Source organism: Amblyomma mixtum, chromosome 3, assembly GCF_055824585.1.
Source record: "Amblyomma mixtum isolate Tamu chromosome 3, ASM5582458v1, whole genome shotgun sequence".
NCBI lineage: Eukaryota > Metazoa > Arthropoda > Arachnida > Ixodida > Ixodidae > Amblyomma > Amblyomma mixtum.
The window spans coordinates 214,992,420-215,013,962 of NC_143014.1; the positions used below are offsets into that span (position 1 = coordinate 214,992,420).

A 21,543-nucleotide genomic window follows, 5' to 3' on the forward strand; every position below is an offset into this window, starting at 1 on the left:
GGTAAGTGGCGCCATCTGTTGAACGACGTTGGTATCCTTACTAGCATGTTCTACATCCTCGTTTGATCCGAGCAAAAGTTAGGTTGTTCAGCGTTAATCCAAATCATTTCTCAAGTCTGCGCGTTCCCGTGAACGCGTACAAAAAAATCGCAGCCAAAAGTTATTTCTTTATGGGTTTGCTACATGCTTTCTGCTACGGGCCTACGTGGTTTCAGAAAGACGCAATAACGTGTTATGACGCGCATTTTGTTAAGTAGATACGCGGCAGAATAAATCTTTAAATCAAAATTACTAATGGAGAAATTAGGGAGCTATTTGGCCGCTGGGAGCAGAAATCTGATTTATCCAAATCAGACAACTTGGAATATTGCTCTGCTACACAGTTATTGAAATGCTGAGTACATCGAATAAGGGTGAGTATTCTCTGGCTTTCCATAGCCGGTAGATTGCAGAAGTGACTCATTTATTCTTAATTTTTTGACATACAAAGGTGCATTCTAGAGCACGAGGGGTCTGACGAGGACACACTAGGTACCAGTGGCACGGCTAGTTACGTAGGCATGGGCCGGTAAAAAGAGGGAGTAGTTTTCCATACAATAGATAAAAATTCGGTGTTGCGTATGTGGTCAGGGGCGTCCAGAAATGGAGCCGCTTTGTCCTGGCTGGTGTTGGCACGGATACCATTCAGGTGGGAAATTTAGTTTTAGAAGCCATTGCTTTCGGCTTAAGCTTCGGTATCGGCTTTGTCGCGGTTTCAAGTCAGTGTTCGCCGGAGATTGCCGAGAATGAGGGCTAAAAAGCATTGCTTGAAGTGGTCCAAAAGTTGGGACTTCGGGATTCTAGACAGCTGCTCATAAAATGAGTGATGAAATAATTCATTGAATAGCTACCATATTCGATGATCTTTCTTGGCTTTACGAGAGATAGTTTACTTTTTTTTCTGGGGGGGGGGGGGGGGGGGGGGCTCTGTAATCACCTAGACGACGTCTATTGCTTGACGCGAATTTACTCGACGTATACACCAGTGAAACTGGTTGTTTTCACCGACCACACGCAGCAATAGTGCAGAAAAGTATGTAATAATATCCATATCCTCCAACCTGCTCGCATTAATCGTGAAATAGGAAATACAATACCTATAAAAGTGTCTTTGAAGTTGCCTTGGTAAAACAGCTACAAAAAAAACATGAAGGGAACTAATTTGCAGCGTACTAGAGACTGTTTTTCGCATATAGCGCACATTTATGCTAAAGTTACTGACCAAAAGTAATTTTCCTGTGATAATCAGCTCTTTTAGTGAGATTACTGAGCTCTTTCACAGAATATTTCGAAACCTCAGGAAAAACGGACGCATTCTCAGCCCCGAATATTTCGCTTTAAAAGCTCAACTATCTCTGCATTCCCCACCATCGGATTTGGTTTAGGTGCATTTGGCGAGAACTGCGGCTTGCAGCAACGAACTTCCATTTGCCGCAATTTTCCTCCACCTGCAGTCTGTGCTGTTAAGATGTGCAGGGTGCCACCGCCTCGTAGAAGTGGAGCTTCGCTGCGTACGTGGCGACGCTCGCATTCAGGGGCAGACGCACCTGATAGCGCCTTTTCCGCACCGTACCGTAGTACACTTGCTGCCTCAGCTGCTTCGCTTTAACTTCGGGGCGTGACCTCTATGACATCTGCTAATTTGTGCATTGCTGGATGTCAACCGAAAACTTCTGCCTGTTTCAAGCCCGGAAATAGGTCAGTACTGCTCTTCTTTAATTGCAAGGCGCAAGCGAAGAACGTGTCGCAATCACATCGCGTTAGGTGTTCCTGGAATGGCCCGTTGACACTTTCAGTGCGCTAGCGCTAAGGCTTCAAACTCCATCGAAAAGCCGTTATCTTTTTGTCTGTCTCAAGTCAGCTTCTGGCAGGTGGCCGACCTACTACGGTGGGCAGGTGGCAAAATTCCCAAAGCACTTAATTTAAGCAACATGGGCCCTCAGATTCCCGGCAGAGCATTTCTTGTACCGACTACAGCTCAAGAAACTGATGAGACCGTTCAATCACTCAGATAAGCAAAAGCTGTGATGCAGATGGGCTTCAACTCTAGATAATAAAATATGTGGGCATTTGACCCCTCTTTCTCGGCGTATAAGGACGCGCACGAGGCACCCACGCGGTGGGCAGTGTTCTGTTGGGGGCGAGTGCATCCGGCTGCACTCAAACGACGGCGACCTTATTGCGCATGTCAGGCAGGTCCCAGGACGGCAGCGCGTAGAAAGTGCACGTGACCCGTCCTGCGCTAGATAAGCCGCAAGCAAACGGCAGTGGAGGCTTTTTCGGCCGGAGCGTTTTGGCGATGTTGGCCAAGCGTTTTGCCTGAAGGTGGATACCGCGTCAGTGAAGGAAACTTTGCGTAAGTCTCCGCTCAAGCGTGTCCGTTTTCCGTTTGCTAGACGAGTACGTCTCATCGCCTCGCTATTGCGGCAGGCTGTCTGGCGCCTCGGTTGCCCTTTTTAGCTCTTTTCTGCGTGTGCAATTGCTTGCCTTAGCTTCGCTTACTCTTTTTAAGGCGAAAGCCTTTAATGGCTCATACTGTCGTCCGTTAGCAAAGGGTGTCACACCTTTCACAGTGTTTAACTCGTGTTAACGCGGGAACCAGAACAGATAGGAGAGAACGAATGCTTGCTTCAGATAGAGGAGGAAACAATGTACCTAGAAGCCACGTTTCATGACTGTAGATTAATTAGTTAATTAATTATAGGCAAAAATGTCGAAATTACATCGATTAGCGCGGACGTCGATATAGCCACGGAAACGGTGTGACGTCACATTCACCGGAAGTCGTCACGGCATAGTGAAAATTGTCACAGAATGGTGGGAAAAACTTCAGATTTTTGTCAAATTAGTTGGGAAAATGTGTAATTAAGCGTAATTAACACTTAAGATCCCCGAGAGATTGGTATCGATATAGCTATGGGAACGGTGTGACGTTACATCCACCGGAAGTCGTCACGGCATAGTGTCCTCGGCTTTCGCCTCTCAACACTTTAGTTGCCAAAGTGTCTTCGCAATTTTTTCTTCTTTACTCAACCGCAGGCTGACGGTGTTTTCCCGATCCACAAGACTTCGGTTCTTCTTTTTGTTGCTGTTCGAATTAAAACAGTTTTGTTGCTGTAGTTGCTGGTGGTTCGTCCCACGGAGTGCGGCTCACGAGCCCCCCTGAGCGAAGGCTGAGGTCTTCAAATGCATCTCCAATATTACAGCTTGACGTCTAGAACATATCATCAACCTTATATTTACTTCTCTTACTTTGCCAAGCAGATTACGAATAGCCAAAGTAACTGTAATATTTTAAGACAGAGATAAGAATATCTTCTGAAATTATCCACCAATATCGATACTCCCCATCTTTTCTAAGTGCGTAGAAAAATTAATCCATAAGTACATGGTAGATTTTGTTAAGGAACACAGCGAAACAACAAGTTCCCAGTTTGGATTCATAAAAAGCAAATCAACGGAAATGGCCCTTTTAGTTCAAAAAGAAATCATTTTAGAATCATATGAAAACAAAGGCTTCACGCTTGGTCTTTTTTTTTTACTTTCGAAAGCGTTTGATTGTCTTGATCACAATATTTTGCTCGAAAAGCTGAAAAAATATGGCTTCCGTGGTAATTTTATAAAACTGATCGAAACATACTAAAACACTGCCAACAAAAAGTAGTAATTAACAATTCAAGTTCTGCCTTAAAATCCATTCATTCAAGTGTACCACAGAGAAGCATACTCGGTCCTCTATTGTGCAATCTCACATCAACGACATTGTTCGCATAGATGATAGTACTAAATACATGTTACGCTGATGACGTGACCATATTGTGTACAGCACCAGATATTGCCAAGTTAGAAACGTGTGCGAACAGAACACTCAGTAAATTACATACATGGAGCAGAAAGGCTTCATTAAAATTAAACACCATGAGAACTAAAGCAGTTTTATTCCGACCAAAAAACAAACGCCCCGAATTTGTGCCTACCATTGTACTTGGGTGTACTAATATAGAAATAGTTCCTTCGATGACATGTCTACGTATTGTAGTAGAGGAAAACATGTCCTGGGACGCTCACGTAACTCGTCTTTTAAGTTAATGGTGCAGTGTTCTTGGCATGCTTTCTAAGCTACGGAATCTTCTTGCCTCCTGGGATTAAGAAATTAATATACAACTCCCTTTATCTGTCAAGACTCATCTACTGCCCTTTGGTCTGGGGAATCACGACTTTTACGAATGTATCAAAACTGCTTAAACTGCAGAAAAAAAGTTATCCGCATAATCGTTAATGCTCCCTAGGATAGTCACGCATTGCCGCTCTTCAATTCACTAGGCCGGGTACCAGCCACTGATATTTATAATCCAACACTTATATGCCGATATGAAGCCCTCCGCCAACACAGAAACCCCTTCTCTGGTGACACTGCCCATTTAACACACCGCACCAGACCATACTCCATACGTTTCGGCGAACTTTCAAACCTACTACACTGCCGAACCAGTTATGGATATCAGATGCTTCGATTTGGGATTCTCCAACTACTAAATAGTTTGCGTTTGTCTTTAGACTAACCGGCAATTATAAATGCATCATTAGTTAAGTTTTCACTTCCTTTTCTAACAGCTGTGAGAGCACGTGGATTTTTTTTAACGTATCCTTGTTCCTTTTAGATTGTTACTTGCATATTCGAAATGCATTTTGTCTGTTTGTCTGGATGTATTGTATGCAATTTGCAAGTGAATGTGATTGCGTTCTTTAACCTTGTCCCTGCCCTTGTACAGTCAGGCCGGAATGAAACGCGAACAGAGCATGTCAAGAAAACAACATATTTTACCTGCCTACTTGCAGCTGAAGTGTACAACTAGCCTGATTCATGTGTCTGGGTAAAGGGCCTACTGAAATGCATAATCGAAAATAGGTTGTAAAGGAATATCACGCTGCAAAGCAGAAATGTATGACATATGCGTGTTCGCGTTTCATTCCGGCCTGACTGTACATTTTAGGTTTTTGGATCTCCACTGCATTTTCCGTGTAAGCACCACAACCGCATTTCTCAATGGTGATCAGATATGTCAGATCGTACTTTTGTTACTGGCGCTAGTCATTTCCCACTGCTATGATACGTGAAAATATTCCCTGCAGCTACTGCCTGGCAAGAATGCGTAGTCCTGTATTGTTGTTGATAAAATGTTGAATAAAGAATAAGGACAGCGGAGGCGGAAAGCATTGTTAGAGAGCTGCAAGCGCGTTACGTCGCTCATGCTTAAAGGTGGAGTGCCGCAAGCACTGCGAGACAGGAAAGTCCTACTTCGTCCCGCATGTACATATTTTACCATGTTTAGCATTCTGAACATATCCCGCTAGTTTTGCAGCGCTGGCCGCAGCGCATTTTGATTAGCTTAACGAGTCTCACGTGCCTTTCCTTAAACAACTCGATTTGAACATATGTACGCGCTCCTGGCAGGCTCTGCCCACGACACGTGTCGCCTTGCAACACGCCAGCCACGATTGGACGCGTGCACGTTTCCGCGCAGTGCCTGAAGCAGAAATGTGGAATGCTATAAGGAAACTCAAATGCAAAATATCGTAATCTAGGAAGACGCCCACGAGCCGCAAGAGTTGCCACATCAAGACTACCGAAAAATCACCCTGCATGGGCACAGGTTTTGCATGAACGACTCTCCGATGTTTTTGAACGCATAGGACACCCAAATAATGTTTTTTTATTATTTATTTGAAGTACTGCGGACCATGCATGATCCTAGCAGGAGGGGCACATTCAAACATTTTGCAATACAAGAAATGACAAGCATATGCATAGAGAAAACATAATAATAATAATAATAATAATAATAATAATAATAAGTCAGACAATCAATCAGAATTGAACATATAGACAGGCATCGCAACACAAAGCAAACAAAACTCATGAAATAAAGAGATGACGTTCCAACTCTGCTACAAAATTGCTGGACAGAAAAATATGAGAAGGTAATGCATTCCATTCGGATACAGTTCTAGGGAAGTAACTATTTTTAAATGTGTTTGTGCGGGCGAAAATTGGTGCCAGTGAGTGTTCCTGCGTATGTCTGGTTCTTCTCGTACAATGAGCTTTGACGCTATTAGGCAACTTGATTTTTATTTTTCCTTGCAGGCAGTGATGAAGCAAGATGAGGCGACTAACCTTCCTTCGGGATTCTGGGGTGTGAATGTTGTGTTGCTTCATAAGCGTAGATGGTGAATCATGTCTTCTATATTTTCCAAATATAAATCGCACAGCTTTTCTTTGCACACGCTCGAGTTGTATGATATCTTTTTATTATGAGGGTCCCATACAACCGCCGCATACTCAAGTTTAGCTCTTACGCCGTTGTTATAGGCAAGACGCTTAGTACTGGCAGGAGCATTCCTAAGTTTTCGCTTAAGAAACCACAGTTTGCGAAGTGCAGCAGCAGAAGTTTCTGATATGTGTTTTGACCAAGTTAATTTATTTGTAAACGTAACCCCTAAGTATATATATGAGTCCACCTCTAAGATATTATTGTTGTTAAGCTGATATGTAAAGGAACACGGGTATATTTTCCTTGTTACTCTTAAAAGTACCGTTTTATCAGTGTTTAACTGCATACCCAAATTTGTACACCAGTGGGAAATAGCTTCTAAAGTATCCTGTAAAATTTCTTGATCATTTGTGCACGTAATTTCTTTAAACACAACACAGTCGTCGGCAAATAATCGGGCAGAAACCTGCGCAGGAATAAAATCTAACAGGTCATTGATAAAAACTAAAAAAGGGAGCGGGCCCAAGACACTTCTCTGAGGCACACCAGAAGTAACATCTAACATCCGAGAAGAACAGTTCCTAATGGTGACGTATTGTTTCCTATCACTAAGGTAGGCCTTGATCCAGTGGACAATATATGTGCTCTGAAAATACGCATATCTTTGAAGCGTATAGCCTTGCACTTTGGGTGTAATGTGTCCCCTGACAAGCACTGCCCAAAATAAGAGTTGCGTGCATCACTTCATTACTCTTCAACTTAAAACTCGTTCCGCTATCGTGGAAATGGCTGTGACGTTACCTGCAGGTTAGTGATCACTCCAGCAATGCATGTTAGTTAAAACTCTTGTCAGATGCATTACCTGCGCAATTTTAAAGCGTGAACAGAGCGACCTTACACCAGTTGTTGAGAACATTGTACTAGTAGTACTATTTCTATCATCATCATCCTATAAATAGCTTGTCTCTGTCTCTCCCTCTTTATTCTGACTGCAGTGTTCGTCCCAAGTTATGAACTTAACTCCCTTACTGAAGTCTATAAATTAATACGTTTTAACGATTGAGCATCGTGTCTGTAACTGTTACATGTGCACCTACACAAGAAGTAAGCGCTTGTTCCTGGGTATGTTATTAAATAATAATTATTGTTATTATTTACATCAAGAACACGGCAACCAGATCTTATCTCGGATTCGGTAATCACGACGTACGCGTTCCTCCAAAGCATCTAAATTGCCTTCTGTGTTTCGGCGAATGTTTCGACGGAGGCGAAACGGAAAAGGCACCCGTGTGCGGCAAATAATCCCAGGTGGTCTAAATTAATTCGGAGCACTTGGCTACGGCGTCCCTCATGGTCCATGTGCCGTTTTCGGGACGTTAAACCACTCTATTTCGAATTTATATTTGGTATCGGCAATTATAGGCGCAGGTCACAGCATCTTGGCTTTCTTTCACAGACTACAATTCTGTCAACATTAATCTGCGTCAAGTTCTTGTCCAGATCTTGGGGCTCATCAGCCAGTGCGCCGATTACCACTCGCGAGGTACACAAACCCCTTGGCTAAGGCTTATCTGAAGTGGCACGAAGAGTTCTGAAACCTCCTCAAATGCCAACTCACCATGTTGCTGATGCCCCTCTCGGCTGCCTGACACCAAAGCCAGGAAAGCAGACCGGGCTTCCCGTACGAGCGGTGGACGATGCGCGTCCGGAACGGGGCCTCGGGCGTCGCCGACACGACCGCTATGAAGTGGCCGAACATGTTGCGGACAGAGACCAAGGTCAAAGCTGGTCCGACCTGAGTCACGACGCCGCGGCAGCGCGCGAAGCTCGGCTTCCATCCTAGCATGGACATCTGTATGGAGAGCGATGTGGACACGCGCTCGGTGGCCACGCTGAACGACGCGGTCCACTCGAGCGCCATCAGGCGACACAGCCACGAGCCCATGGGTCGTCGTGAGAACTCCTGCACGGGAAACATGTTGCCTTCAGCACAAGATCTCTGGACCGTGGTCAACGCTGCCACAAATCGTTCATTTCAAAGGCATCGATGTGCACCGTTAACACAAATGATTTTTATTTGTCACAGAATTATAAATTTATGTGACACCATCGCGAGTGCTGTCCACTTTTGAAGAAACACAAAAAAAGACCATCGGGATGGCAACAAACAGAGGGGTTAGTATTTCTCAAATGCTAAGAGAAAACCCCTAAGGTGGAATAGAATTTGTAATAAGGGAGTAATTACTCGTTGGCATTCACCCAAGCGCAGCAAGTGGTTCGTAGCGGTTTTCCACGTACTTGACTAGGTTCTTAGGGACTGGACATGGCAACATGCAAGCCCGGGACGGGTACTACTCAAAAGGTCACTGGCGGAGACAAACATCGTCAACAACCCGTAGAAACAATCACCAGATACCATTCGCAAATAATGCCAGCTACTCAAAAAAAAATCTCGTAACTAGACTACCCAATTAAGTTCTTGACACCGACAGAGCTTGTGTCAAGGGAATATTTTCTTTGCACTCAAGACGATAATGTAGTCGTCCTTGGTAGATAGCCACTTCCTCGAGGTAACTTCAGTGGGGCTTTAACACTTTAACCACAGTTCACTCGCCCGTAGGACCTCTTTGGTTAATCATTCTACGAAACATCCAAGAAATAGCATTTGTGATGTCTGGAATAATTCCGAAATGACCATTGTCGAGGAGGTTATCGTGACAGCTACCAGCGTACACTCTATAATGCCCGAGCAACACAAAAGATCATAATAACTGAAGCATAATTACACATGAGTAAAATTAGACATACAAAATTTCCACGCAAACAGAGAAGCAACACACAGAGCCACATGATTGCCGCGAATCAGAGAAAGGCCAACAGTTGCAGTTCGCTTGGCTCGCTCCCCAAGTTATTCACATTTTGTGCACCTGTTATCTATCGCTCAACATATCGAACATTTGACACGAAAACCGTCAGGGGTCTGTCCAGTAAATCAAGACTTGGCTCGGCGTCCACAGTCTCAGAATTTCTCGGCACTCAAGAGGAAACTACAAGCCGTGTCAGGGAACTAGTATCCCTGTTCAAAAGGCGTTTGCCCGTAAAAATGGCCCTTGACTCGGCCAAGCCCGTCTCTATAGCAATCGTTAGAGCCCGGGGAGCGCAAGAAAATGCTCCAGCCGGTCCTTTGCATTCCTTACACGCGAACATCTTTGTTAGTGTGGCACCTGATTTTTTAGAGCTAGCTTTAGCATCGGCTTTAATTAGAAAATGTCAGGCAAAGGAAAGCTACTAATCTTGCTACTAAATGAGGTTCTACAACACGGCACTTGGTAGAAACAACGGCAAAGGTAAAAGTGGCGCACTATTTAGCAAAGAAGCCAACATCGGACCACTAGAATTTTGTTTCTGCACTAAAATTGGTGCTCAAATACAAAGGTTTGGATATCATTTTTATGCAATTTTTTTGCACACAGTTGCGATGTAAAGCCGTTTGTTGGACGACCATTGATCAACAAATACATAAAAGAACAATGTGCACACTTATCCTGGTTGTTTAAGTAGATAGTGGCAGCTTGAGAGCACATAAAGTGACACTTGTGCGGATACTGTCTCTGCCTATTTTCCTCATGCTTCCTGTGACTTGCGTTGCTGCTACTTCAGGAATTATTTGCTCTCTTCGTAGGCCTAGTGTGCGTGTTTTAAATCAGGCAGATGTGTTCAATGAGACCAATGAGGCGTAACCTGTTCCCGTATGCTGAACAAATGCCGCACATATATTGTTCCGTCGGCTTGTGCGCTGAAGGCATATAGCATAGTAGTGAACAGAAAGATATATTTCAGTTTTTCGAATTTAAATTTTTTTACCGCACAAACATTTGCACTGCACACGAGGTTAGTGGGATGAAGACGTCAGACGGCCGCCACGGTGGTTAAGTGGTTATGGCGCTCGGCTGCTAACCCGGGAGACGCGGATTCGATTCCGGCCGCGGCGGTCGAATTTTAATGGAGGTGAAATTCCAGAGGCCCGTGGTGTACTGTGCAATGTGAGTGCTCGTTAAAGAGCCCCAGGTGGTTGAAATTTCAGGAGCCCTTCACTACGGCATCTCTCATAACCTGAGTCGCTTTGGGACGTTAAACCCCCATAAACCTAAATGTCAGTCTTGTTACACATTACAGCAACCAATATTTATAACCATATTAATAAGCAGTTTGTTCCTGCAGCAAGTGTTTCGAAGAGCTACTTCCTGCGCTGAAGGCATTAGCGATTATATGTTTTTTTTTTTATTACAAACTAAGGCAACAACTTGAAGAATGCTTTTTCACAATAACCTAGCGCCTCAGTACTTCATACGCAAGCCATTTTCGGGGATCACTGCGTGGCTCCGCCGAAGCATGGAGTCCAGGAAGCTGCCAGTGAACGTCAAGTCTGTTTCCTCACTTTTGCAGCAACTTCTCTACTTTTTGCTCGGCACTGCTAGTTTTTCTTTTTTGGTCCTTTGGACGATTTGCAGTGCCTAACCAAATATATTCAGTTAAAATAATCTCAGTAGGCCGGCTTGGTCAGCACTTAAGGCCCACCGCCCTCTTCGGCATCGAATTTTTCACAAGCACTGAATAGTGCTTAGAGCCATAATTCTATTGAAAGACATATACAAATCCCAGATTCTTGAGTGCCTATGAAAGCATAACTTTTTCAAGGATGCCCTGACCAGCCTCTTCACTCTTTGTACCTGAAATTCAGTCAAGGAGACAAACTCCATGAGCGGAGAATCATCCTCTTGCCATTGCGTTCCCGCCTCTGTGGTTTAACGTGGGAAGTTGAAAACGAGGTCCATAAAAATTGCGTTTGGGGTTACGTATGCAACGAATTCTATCATTTCCGCACGACAAGTGCTTCAAATGGTCTAATAAAATCATTGTTTTCTGTTCGTGACCTATCCCCACCAGGTGCCCCTTTACCTACATTATCCTGAAGACCCAATTCTATACGCAGATGTGCCGAGTTTGAGCTGGGCTTCTGTCTTTAGCTCAGCACACTGCACATGACGTCTCACAGTCCATGGAGCCACTACAGATCCTGATAAAAAGGCCAGTGCCGAGTTTGAGCTGGGCTTCTGTCTTTAGCTCAGCACACTGCACATGACGTCTCACAGTCCATGGAGCCACTACAGATCTTGATAAAAAGGCCAAATTTTCGGAAATGTTGTTAACAGTCGGCCTACGGTGTTTTAGGCTCGCGTGAACTGTCTTCTCGACGAACTGGTTGATCTTTCTGGCCTGTCTCCTGCGAAGATCGGAAAAACCAAGCCCCTCTCTACCTATATCTCCTCAACGCTTGTGACGGCATGGACTGCGCTACTTTGAAATCCAGTGAATGCTGATGGTGTTTGATCGCATAGTTTTGGCCGCAGATAATTGCCATTTGAACAGTCCTGATGAGGTTATGCAAACCGCACTCCGCCTACTGCTTATAAAATATGCAGTAATACATGTACCCGCAGAATATGTCAACTGAGTAGGACAGTAAGTTAATCATAATTTAAAACAGACGGAAAATAAACGCAATGGGAAGCGCCCATGAAAGGACAAAAATGAAAAACGAACTGAAGGCAAACAGTTGCGCTCGCCATTCCTGACGGAAAAAGAGGTCATTATTGCATCATAATATATTCTGAAATAGCTAATAGGTCTGTTACATCCGTATATTTTGAATTTATACGAAACAACTGAAAATATCTTTTTTTTTCACTACTGGATGTAGTGAATTGCAGGGTTGACTGCCTGTAACGGTTCCGATATCGCAGAAATTTGTTATTTGAGACAACTTGAAACTTCTTGTTTACTTTCATGCGGCCGCTAAGAAGGCGGATATGGGTTGCGGGGAACTTGTCACAAACCACGTATTTGTACCCGATCGTGACGTAGACACGTTGCGTAGATATGAAACAGTACGAATTGTTTAGGTCGAATTACCGAAGTATCGTCCTTACGGGACACACACAGTAATATACGTCTCTGCCTTTGATGAAGAGAAGCCACGGAGGACATCAACCTTCGCTCGCCCAATATTCGTTTACTGACACAAGCCTTAAGCATAGCTTTATAGCTTCATGCACTTGCTCCTCATGTCCTTCCAGAACCCTCACATAGAGCTGCTCGTTAGCGTTCCAAGTTAACTTACAGAAATAGCTGCGATACATCCCGGTTATGCCTCAGTACCTCAAACGGGAGATAACGGTAGTCCGGGATCAATCGACCAGCGGTTGCTCGAGGCACGGTTAGAGAGATAGACACTTGGTTAGCATCCGTTCAGAACCTTCCAAGGTGCATGGAAATGTGGTTACATCAATACTCCCCATTGCATCCATAGTACCCATTTCATGGCCGCATTTTATCTTCGTTTTTTTCCCTCTTCCACACTGCTCTCCTTCTGTCTTTATCTCCCAAATTCCCCTCCCTACGCAGAGTAGCATGCCAGCGATTTTTCAACGCCGGCTAAATTCTCTGCTCTTCATTAAAGAGTCTCTCTCTCTCTTTCTATGAAAAACAAGGGCGGAATGTGCAGTCCGCAAAAGTGTGTCTCATATTTGCGTAAGGCACGCTTCATAAGTACCAGTTTCAAACATTCCATCTCGCGTCCACATACTTTGATAACGCAGCTGCCACTCCGTCACGTTGCTTTCACTTGTACAGCCTGTAACAACTGTCTATTATGAAGCACGTCAAAATAAGTCTCTACACAAGCTGCAAAGGGTCCAAATCCTACCACAGGTATTAACTTTCCCTTGCACTCTCGGTTGTGAAAGGTAGAGCAGCAGTTTTAGTGCGAAAGCACTGCTTCACTAGCAATCCTGGAAAAGCCGATGTGTTCCTGAAGCATCTCATATACCTGCAGAAATAAAAGAGGTGTTGCCGCGATTGGGTCCCGAACCCGCGGCGCCGGAAAAAGATCAGCTTCGCTGGTCGCTGCACGAGAGGCGTCACCGGCTGTTATGGCCGAAGCCCGTGACGCCTCCTGTTAAAGCGCAACACATTCTCGCGCTGTGCATTGCCCGTCGTCGTCTTCATCAACTTCCATATGTGCACAGAAGTCACGAAAAGAAAGGAAATACGCATAACTGGCTCCCTGGGCCAGTGGACACCACCATTGCGTTTTCAGATACGTGGCGGTGGTGTCCACCTGCGAAAAACTGCTGCTTCTCAATGTTCCGTGTTTTTTTTTTCTTCACGAAATGCTTGTTACTCCAGCTTTTAAATACTGGTTTATATTTAAGCCATTTTGAAGGGTGACATGAGCGGCCCTACTTGTTTCTAACGTGTGTGTCGTCTGCTAAGAGTGAACTTAACGACGAAGCTAGTGAACCTCTCGCACCGCGTCACTTTCCTCGGCTCTGTCGAAGACTTCCGTCGATAGCGTTAAAATTATTGACTTGAGAGATGAAACTGATATCATAGCTATTCTTTCACGTTTCTTCATCTATTCTAAGCGAGTGTTGAAATAACAGTACTAGTATCAGTAACGGCTCAAACTCTACGATCAGTCTTTGGTTAGCGTTGTAAACGGAGTCATATTTTTGCACTGCTGGCTGGCAATCCGCCGCAGAGAGAGCACGCTTGGTTACTGACGTTATGTAAAGGCTCATTTAAGAGCGCATCTCTTTTGCTGTTCACGATGACCACTGGCCAAACCTAATCGCACCGGCTTCGTAATCAGTGTCCTGATACTTTGGTACGCTTCTAAGGCAGAGTACGCCTCTGCTTACCTCCAGGGGAAGCAGACAAGTGGCCCGGTGAAGGGAGTTCAGATGGGCTCCATCGGCTACTTTCTGGGCGATATCCTGGGGGTGGCCCGAGCAGAGCGTCTCGTAGCGCGCCATCTGGCGCATCTCGCCGCTAATGACATCAGCAGGGCCTTCCAGTTCCCAGGAGGGCTCCTCTCTGTCCGCGTGGAACCAGACGAACACGAGGCCGCAAAGCTCGCGGCAGGTCCACGTCTTCACAGTGACGAACGAAGGTGCTGAAATTAAAGCCCATCCCCTTGACGCAATGATCGGGCACCTAGAAAGAAGCAGCTAGTTCGACTGTTATTCCGCTTGGCACGAGCACGTGCGTCTTTTTTTTTTTGGAAATGAGCTTAAGTGTGAACGCACGAGGCTCTGGAAACGCCGTGGGAGGGAACAGCGCGAAACAAAACGACGGACAAAGTAAGAGGACACAAAGACGAGCGCTCGTCTTTGTGTCCTCTTACTTTGTCTGTCGTTTTGTTTCGCGCTGTTCCCTCCCACGATGTATCAGTACAAACTCGCCCAGTTATCCATCCTTCTGGAAACGCAACTCAATACATTTCGTAGAGGTCTCAGAGTTGTCGCAAGCTCGCATTGTTTAATACTCACCGCGGTTGATCAGTGCCTTTGGCGTTCAGTTGGTGACCCTCAAGGGTGCGAGATCGAACCCAGCCGTGGCGGCCGCACTTCGATGCAGGCAAATGCAAAACCTCCCATGTGCTGTGTAATGGCAGCCCACGTTAAAGAAACTCAGGTGGTCTAAATTAATCCGAAGCCCTTCCACAGCGGTGTCCCTCATAGCCCATGGGCTACTTCTGGAAGTTATCCGACCGTACCATACCATACCGTGACATAGCATAGCATAGCATAGCATAGCATAGCATAGCATAGCATAGCATAGCATAGCATAGCATAGCATAGCATAGCATATCATAGCATAGCATATCATAGCATAGCATAGCGTAACAGCATAGCATAACAGCATAGCATAGCATAGTATGCCATGCCATGCCATGCCATTACATTATATTCCACACCATACCGTACCATACCATGCAATAAGATGCCGTAATATACCACACCATATGGTTTCACATCATGCCTGTACGAATCGTTATGCCCATCCCCCGTCATCCTCAACACATTTTTGTTTAGGGCATGGAAACGACCAACACATACAAATTAATCCAAATTTATCCGCTCCCACACTGTGATACTTCACGCCATATTATCAACATCACGGCTAGCGAAGGACTTCTAACAGTTTTACGGCAACAAGTTTTGATTTGTAATAAGCAGCGAAAACTCACAGATGAAAGGACCCCTTTAAAATATCCTCTCCTTGAAGGGTTATAGGCCCGAAAGTACATGTGCAAGCAATAAGCCACACAGAGAGCAACGAACATTAAAATGCAGCTTTAAATAAAGGTACACAAATAGCATTATCAAAAGTCATTGTCTCGAAGCGCCATCCCCAAGACGATGTGAGTTCTTTGTATTGCAAACACACATGATTATCAAAGGGTGTCCATCAAACCCGTGTCTCTGAGAAAAACTAATAATGGTTTTGTCCCTTGCGCAGCCGAAGCCGTATCACTCCAGGGTCCAATAACATGCTCCACATGCATGGGACCGTCCTGACGTAGTGCTAAAGCAATGAACAGTGCCTTGCGGTGGTTATTAAAGATTTGGCAGCGGCCCATCAAGTGTTGCAGATCCTCGCGCACGCCCCGCGTTTCGGGAGATTTCTGTATCACCACCGTCCATCAGCCAACCATCCTTTCTCCCCCTCTCCCCACCTGCCAGCCGTCCCACCTCCCCCTCTACTCTTGCAGGCGAGAGGAGAGAGACGCCAGACGAAGAATGACTCAGCCAAAATAACAATGACTAAGAAGAAAATGACTCGTACGACAACAGACCTACGTGCAAAATAGACCACCTCTCGAAGAAATACATGTGCAAAAATCAGGCTTGTGGGAGCTATTCTTTCTCGCGTTGCTCGGGATGAGCAACTTCAGTCAGAGAACCTCCGCCGGTGGTTGCGTTTGAAATAGCCACGCGCCGATGCAGTGGCGCATCGCTCAGCTGCTGCGCTACTGCACCGGTAGTGGTGTGAGGGCTCATCGCTGCATAAAAATGCGACAGATTTTGTTGCGCAGTCATAAATGGACTAGAATCTGAAGCGGAATAGATTGGTGAGTGAAAGAAGAATGCTATCGCATTTCCTCCGCATAAATTCAATTGATCGCTCCGAAATCTGATTTTCATTACTGGACACATATGTGTTGACGCACTTCCACTTTCCCGCCGGCACAGCGCGCCATACATTGCGGTGCAGGCTTATTTCGTCACCATACATGACGTCGGTTTTTCCCTCAGACCGATTTCAATGCTGACTCGCTAACTCTGTGGTAATACAGCATAAAATCTCACTCTTTTTGGCGTAAGGCACGTGCGCGCACGCCCCGGTGTCCGCCTGGAACCTCCACCCGTGGAAGGGGCACTCGATGCAGTCCCCCACCACGCGGCCCATGACCCCCAGGTGGGCGCCCAGGTGCGGGCAGTAGGCGTCCATCACGTGGGCCACCCCGTCCTCGGTGCGGAAGGCCACCAGGTCTTCGCCTGGAGAAAAAAGAAAACAAAACGAAGCAATATAGGAAAACTCTCGTGCACACTCACGAGTGAGGAATGTCTAAAAGCGCACAACTGGTCTTCTTTAGACCAGTAGTTTGCACAAGAATAACCTCCGTACACCAAATGGCTCTAGTTTCCGGGCAAGTTAAAGGAGCTAGATGAAAGGAAAAATATCCAGGTTCTATAGATGATGGGTTGTCAACCAATCTCTGCGGGAAAACAGTACGATTCGTTAGCAACATTCTTAGGAAGCTATAATCCGGCATCAGCTGAAAACGAAGGTGTACTTCACCAACGAACAGCACTGACAAAATAAGAATAGAAATAAACTACAGCTCTGTTTCTTCTCCTTCTGTTTGCCTTCCCGCTTTTCGCGTCTTTGCGGTTTGTAAGAACTGTGGTTTGCAAGTACGCAAGTGTGCTAACTTGTCCACATTCCGGAGTTTGTTCGGCTGATAAAAGCTCCGATCGTTTCAGGAAAACACTTGCAGGGGATGTGAAAGAAGCACGTCAATACCAGCTCAGTACGATGAATTTAGCAATATATTTTACTGCAGTGTGTCTCGAACACGCAAATTTCCCGAAGCTTAATGAATCATTCGCATAATTTAACATCCATACAGAGACAGAAAGACAACAGGGGCATTTCGGCGCAGTTCTGTTCCTAAATATAGAGTAAACAAGCCTGTGCCACCGATTCTGGTGTCACCTTCCTGCCTTGATTTTCGTCCAGCAGGTCGATTTAGAATGCGCAGGCAGCAACGCGCGTTGACACTACCCTCACTGATATGGTTCACGGCACACCGTAGAACTCAGATGGTTTGCCCCATTTTAGCCCGCGCACCTACCACTGCTTCAAACGATTGCTTTTAATTTGCTTCCCATATCCTGGATCACCCAAACAACGAAGATGTAGCAACCATGTCCTTAGCCGTGTCCGATAAAAAAAATGCACCGGTGCTTTAACTCATTTCTCATAACTGACAGTGCTTAGTCACTTCCTGTAAAATGTATTACTCAGGGTAAAAAAAAAATGAATTACTGGACGATCAGGCAGCTGATCCGACAATTCTGCGAAAGCAGTGGGACTTCCGCTCGACGGTTACTTTGATCTTTTCACTTTCACGAATGCTTTTACTCTAAAACGAGGCTTCACACACGTGACAGAATTTTTCTGGGGGATGAAGGCGTGCTGAGTAGAGATGTGAGCGCTTGAAAAAAAAAACAAAATTGAGGAAAAAACTTTTTCTTCAGTTTTTTTTTTATGGCCCAAAAGAGGGAAAAATATAGGAAAATTTTTCAACCCGAGTTATCTGCACAGTCTCACTTCCCTGCGCATCGTAAAAGTTGTTCTAAGCGATTTGTTTGGAAGTGCGCCAAGCGTGTGCAAAAACTTCAGTACGTGCACTCGACTCTTCAATCTGAAAGCTCCCTTACTGAGGAGCCCTAAAGGTCGTCCTCGGTGCCTCCTCACAGTTAAGGCAGCTGCCAGCTGCCTTCATGCATCCTTACGTCGCTCCTGGCCCTGGAGGAGCGCTTCACCTCACTGCTGCCACAAGTGACTCCGCACACTCACGCGGGCGGCGAGACGCGGCGCAAGGACGCGAGACCGGCGTGAGCGCAGTTGAGTAGGCGGGAGAAAATGGCAGCGTGGACTGACCGCTACGCGGGCGACTACACGCAATTTTTTAACCGTGCTTGTGAATACGCATTCGATGAAGTATACCTGTATCCTCCAACAGCTAGGTTGCTTCGCGACGCGGTGAGTCCAGTGGAAGTGCACTCAAAGGAAGAATTTGCGTTCAGATTCCGCACCGGTGCGGCTCTGTCACACTTGGGCATTCGGCGGCGAGAGCGAGCGAAATCCGCCGCAGCCGAAATGTTGCCTCGTTCACACCTCCCGGCCACCACGTCGCCGCTGGTGGCGTGAGTGATATGGCTAGCAACTAGCATAAATCGACGCTGTCTATGTACTATAAGCGTGTGCATGCTTACGTACGCTAAACGCAGGTATTTTGCGGGACGTTACAACGTTTCTCAAATTTCCACTTTTAATTCAGCTTATGGAAACAGCGACGCAATGACATGACGATTGACGTTTATGTGGCTATTCCCTTTGCATCTGGTGGACGAGTTTTCCGCCTAGCTCCGCCTAGTGGCGCCATCTGGTTGTTAGGACGGAAACCATTTCTGTCAACAAACCGATGGTCTTAAGCCTAAAAGCGGCTGAATCGCCAATCTAAATAAAAATATAAGGCAAATTTAGCACTTATACTTTCCTTAGAGGCGAGATGAGAGGAAGCAAAACACCGATTGCCCATTTATGGCCAGCGAACGCACTGAAAAACGCAGTAACGACGACGAATTCAGTCCGAATCGAGGGGCCCAGCTTCGAAGGGCGCCGCCATGTTTGTTGTCGCCGCGGGAATGCAACTTCCTACTCGGCGTCCTATTGGCCGATGTGAAGGAACCCTCAAACCCAGACACGCGGCATGCGTTCCTTACTTGAGGAGAGGCGAGGATAGCTTTCAGAGTAAGCTGGCTTCCTCCATCGAACATACGCGGAAAGGCGGCCTCACGTAAGGTTAGGAAGACTTCGAAGGAAAGGAAGCTTTCAGAGTTTGGGCCTTAACGTAAGAAAAGGCGCACAAGCAAGCATTTTCCTACACAGCAGTGACGAGGCACATTGATCCTATGCTTCGTGTCCATTGCATTCAAAGCAATATTATTTCACAGTCTTTTCCTGAAAAGGCATTGACTAAGAAGGTTTTTGGTTAAAAAATGCCATTATTTACATATTCCTGAGTCACAAAGTAGATGCGCTTAAGTTCGTTTTAGTTTTTATCCAAAATTTCGTAAAATTTTCCTACTTTCAAAATTTCTCGAATTTTACCCACCGAACACCTCAGCACTGCTGAGGTGTTCGGTGGGTGACGCTTCTAGGTTTGGGAATGGGGTGGAAAGGTGGTTCGAGGGTGGCGGTGGGTGAATGGGCAGCCCTCTACCTGAGGGGTCGGGTGGAGTGGTTGTTCGTGAGTGGCTTTCTTACGTGCACATTTGAATGCGATTCCACCGTCGCTTTTTCGTTCAGCTGCTACGTAGTCTTCCGGTGAGTGGAGGGTGGAGAGAGGCGGAGCTTATTGAAAGTAGGGCGCGGAGGCGCGTGGATGTGAGGTGCATTTTTACCGTTGGGTGGCTGAAGGTGAACCCACCGGAAAGTGCTCCGCAGAAGGCATCTTCCGGACCCAGGGGGTTCCCGGAAGATGGCCCGATCTTCTAGGGACGCTGGAGTATGGGCGCTCTACGCAGACACACAGGCTAGGCATTTTTTGCCTGTTAACGAATTCACAGCTAACTCCACAGCCGAGATGCAACGCGCCAAGAGCTGATCGACGTTTGGCACCAAGCGCCAATCGCCAGGTCAACCAAAACTTCGAGATCTGGCCAACCATGTTGTATTCAGCAGCATGAAAGCTCCGTCTGCTCGAAAAAAAACTTCGAGTAGTGGACGCAGAAAGCCAATTCCCGGTGGCAGTTGAGCAGCACTATAGCACAATGTGACTGAAGAATAAATGCTGCAGCGAAACGATCGCGAATTTCTAATTCCTCTACTAATGCCTTCGACTGCGCGCCGAACCTCCTCGTATGTTCGTGCGGTCATATGTACTCGTATTCCCTTTATCTCTCATGTCATTGCGGTTCTCTTTTCTATCACTGCGGGATCACCAACCTGGAAATCATCTTCTTAAAGATTCTTGCTTTTGTTCTGTTTATTCTCACTGTCTCAGTAGAATTATAAAGTTATATAGAGTCAAAGGAAGTCAAAGGAAGCTTGAAGCTGTGCAGCTTTTGTAATGATAGCGTCGTTTTGAAAGTGCTTGGCATGATCCGAACAAACAGTCACAAGGTGTTTGCAGTAGCAGCACCTATTTCGAAATCCATCGCTGGTATTTGATACGGCGCACCAAATTGGTGCACCTGTAGCCGCTATCCAGGAGCGCGAGTGGCCGACACCTTGTTGTCATCCGCGGATCCTTCGTTTGGAAGCCAACATTACAATTGAAGCGTTATTCGCAGTTGTTGTGGCGCTGGGTAATTTTTTTCATGCTCTGCAGTTTCTGACCGAAACTTTTCATGTGCATCTAGCGGCCTATTTACTTATTTATTTGAAATACGCTAAAGGCCTAGCATGGCATGGCATCGAGAGGGGGGGGGGGGGTATGAAAGGAAAACAGAGCCAAAAGAACGAACCTGATGACAGGTGATGCTATCAGGATAAGCCAGAGCAATAAATAACATATTGAAAAACATGGCAAATAAGCTGATATAAAATTAGGGAAAGAAGTCAAAAAACAATATCTCAGTTCATTAAGAGGGCTGTGATAAAAAGAAACAAAAAGAAACAGTGGTCTCAGGAGAATAGTTTTAAAAACACGTATATACTACACGACAACTTAAGAGAGCGAAACACTATACCTGAAAGAAAACTGAACATGGCTGCACAGAACTAAACAAAAGCAACTCAAAAACTAAATAACAAAAAGAAAATATGTTGCGGAATCATCGGGTCGAAGACAAACAGATGACACCAAAACAGCAATAAAAAGAAGATCTATGCAGTACATAATGAAACCGCACAATCAGATTACAAAGCGCCTAAAAAACCGGCATATGCATGCTGCTTGTAATGATGATAAGTGGCTCAAAACGGCGATATTAGGCGGCAACTCATTCCATTCATTTATTGATAAATTAAGCGGTGAATTCTGGTATTCTTTTATGCGTGCGAAAATTGGGAAGATTTTGTTTGCATG

At 45.6% G+C, this 21,543-nt stretch overlaps 1 protein-coding gene across 1 annotated transcript in view; it reads right to left on the reverse strand.

The window, feature by feature from the left end:
• LOC149353648 (cholesterol 7-desaturase nvd 2-like) overlaps positions 1–21,543 on the reverse strand; it is a 28,850-nt gene that overhangs the window by 4,312 nt on the left and 2,995 nt on the right. Inside the window, exons 3-5 of the mRNA XM_089577384.1 lie at positions 16,529–16,717; positions 14,075–14,328; positions 7,930–8,274 (exon numbers count right to left, since the gene is read on the reverse strand). Of these exons, the coding sequence (XP_089433510.1) occupies positions 7,930–8,274; positions 14,075–14,328; positions 16,529–16,717 (788 nt within the window). The remainder of the gene's footprint in view (positions 1–7,929; positions 8,275–14,074; positions 14,329–16,528; positions 16,718–21,543) is intronic.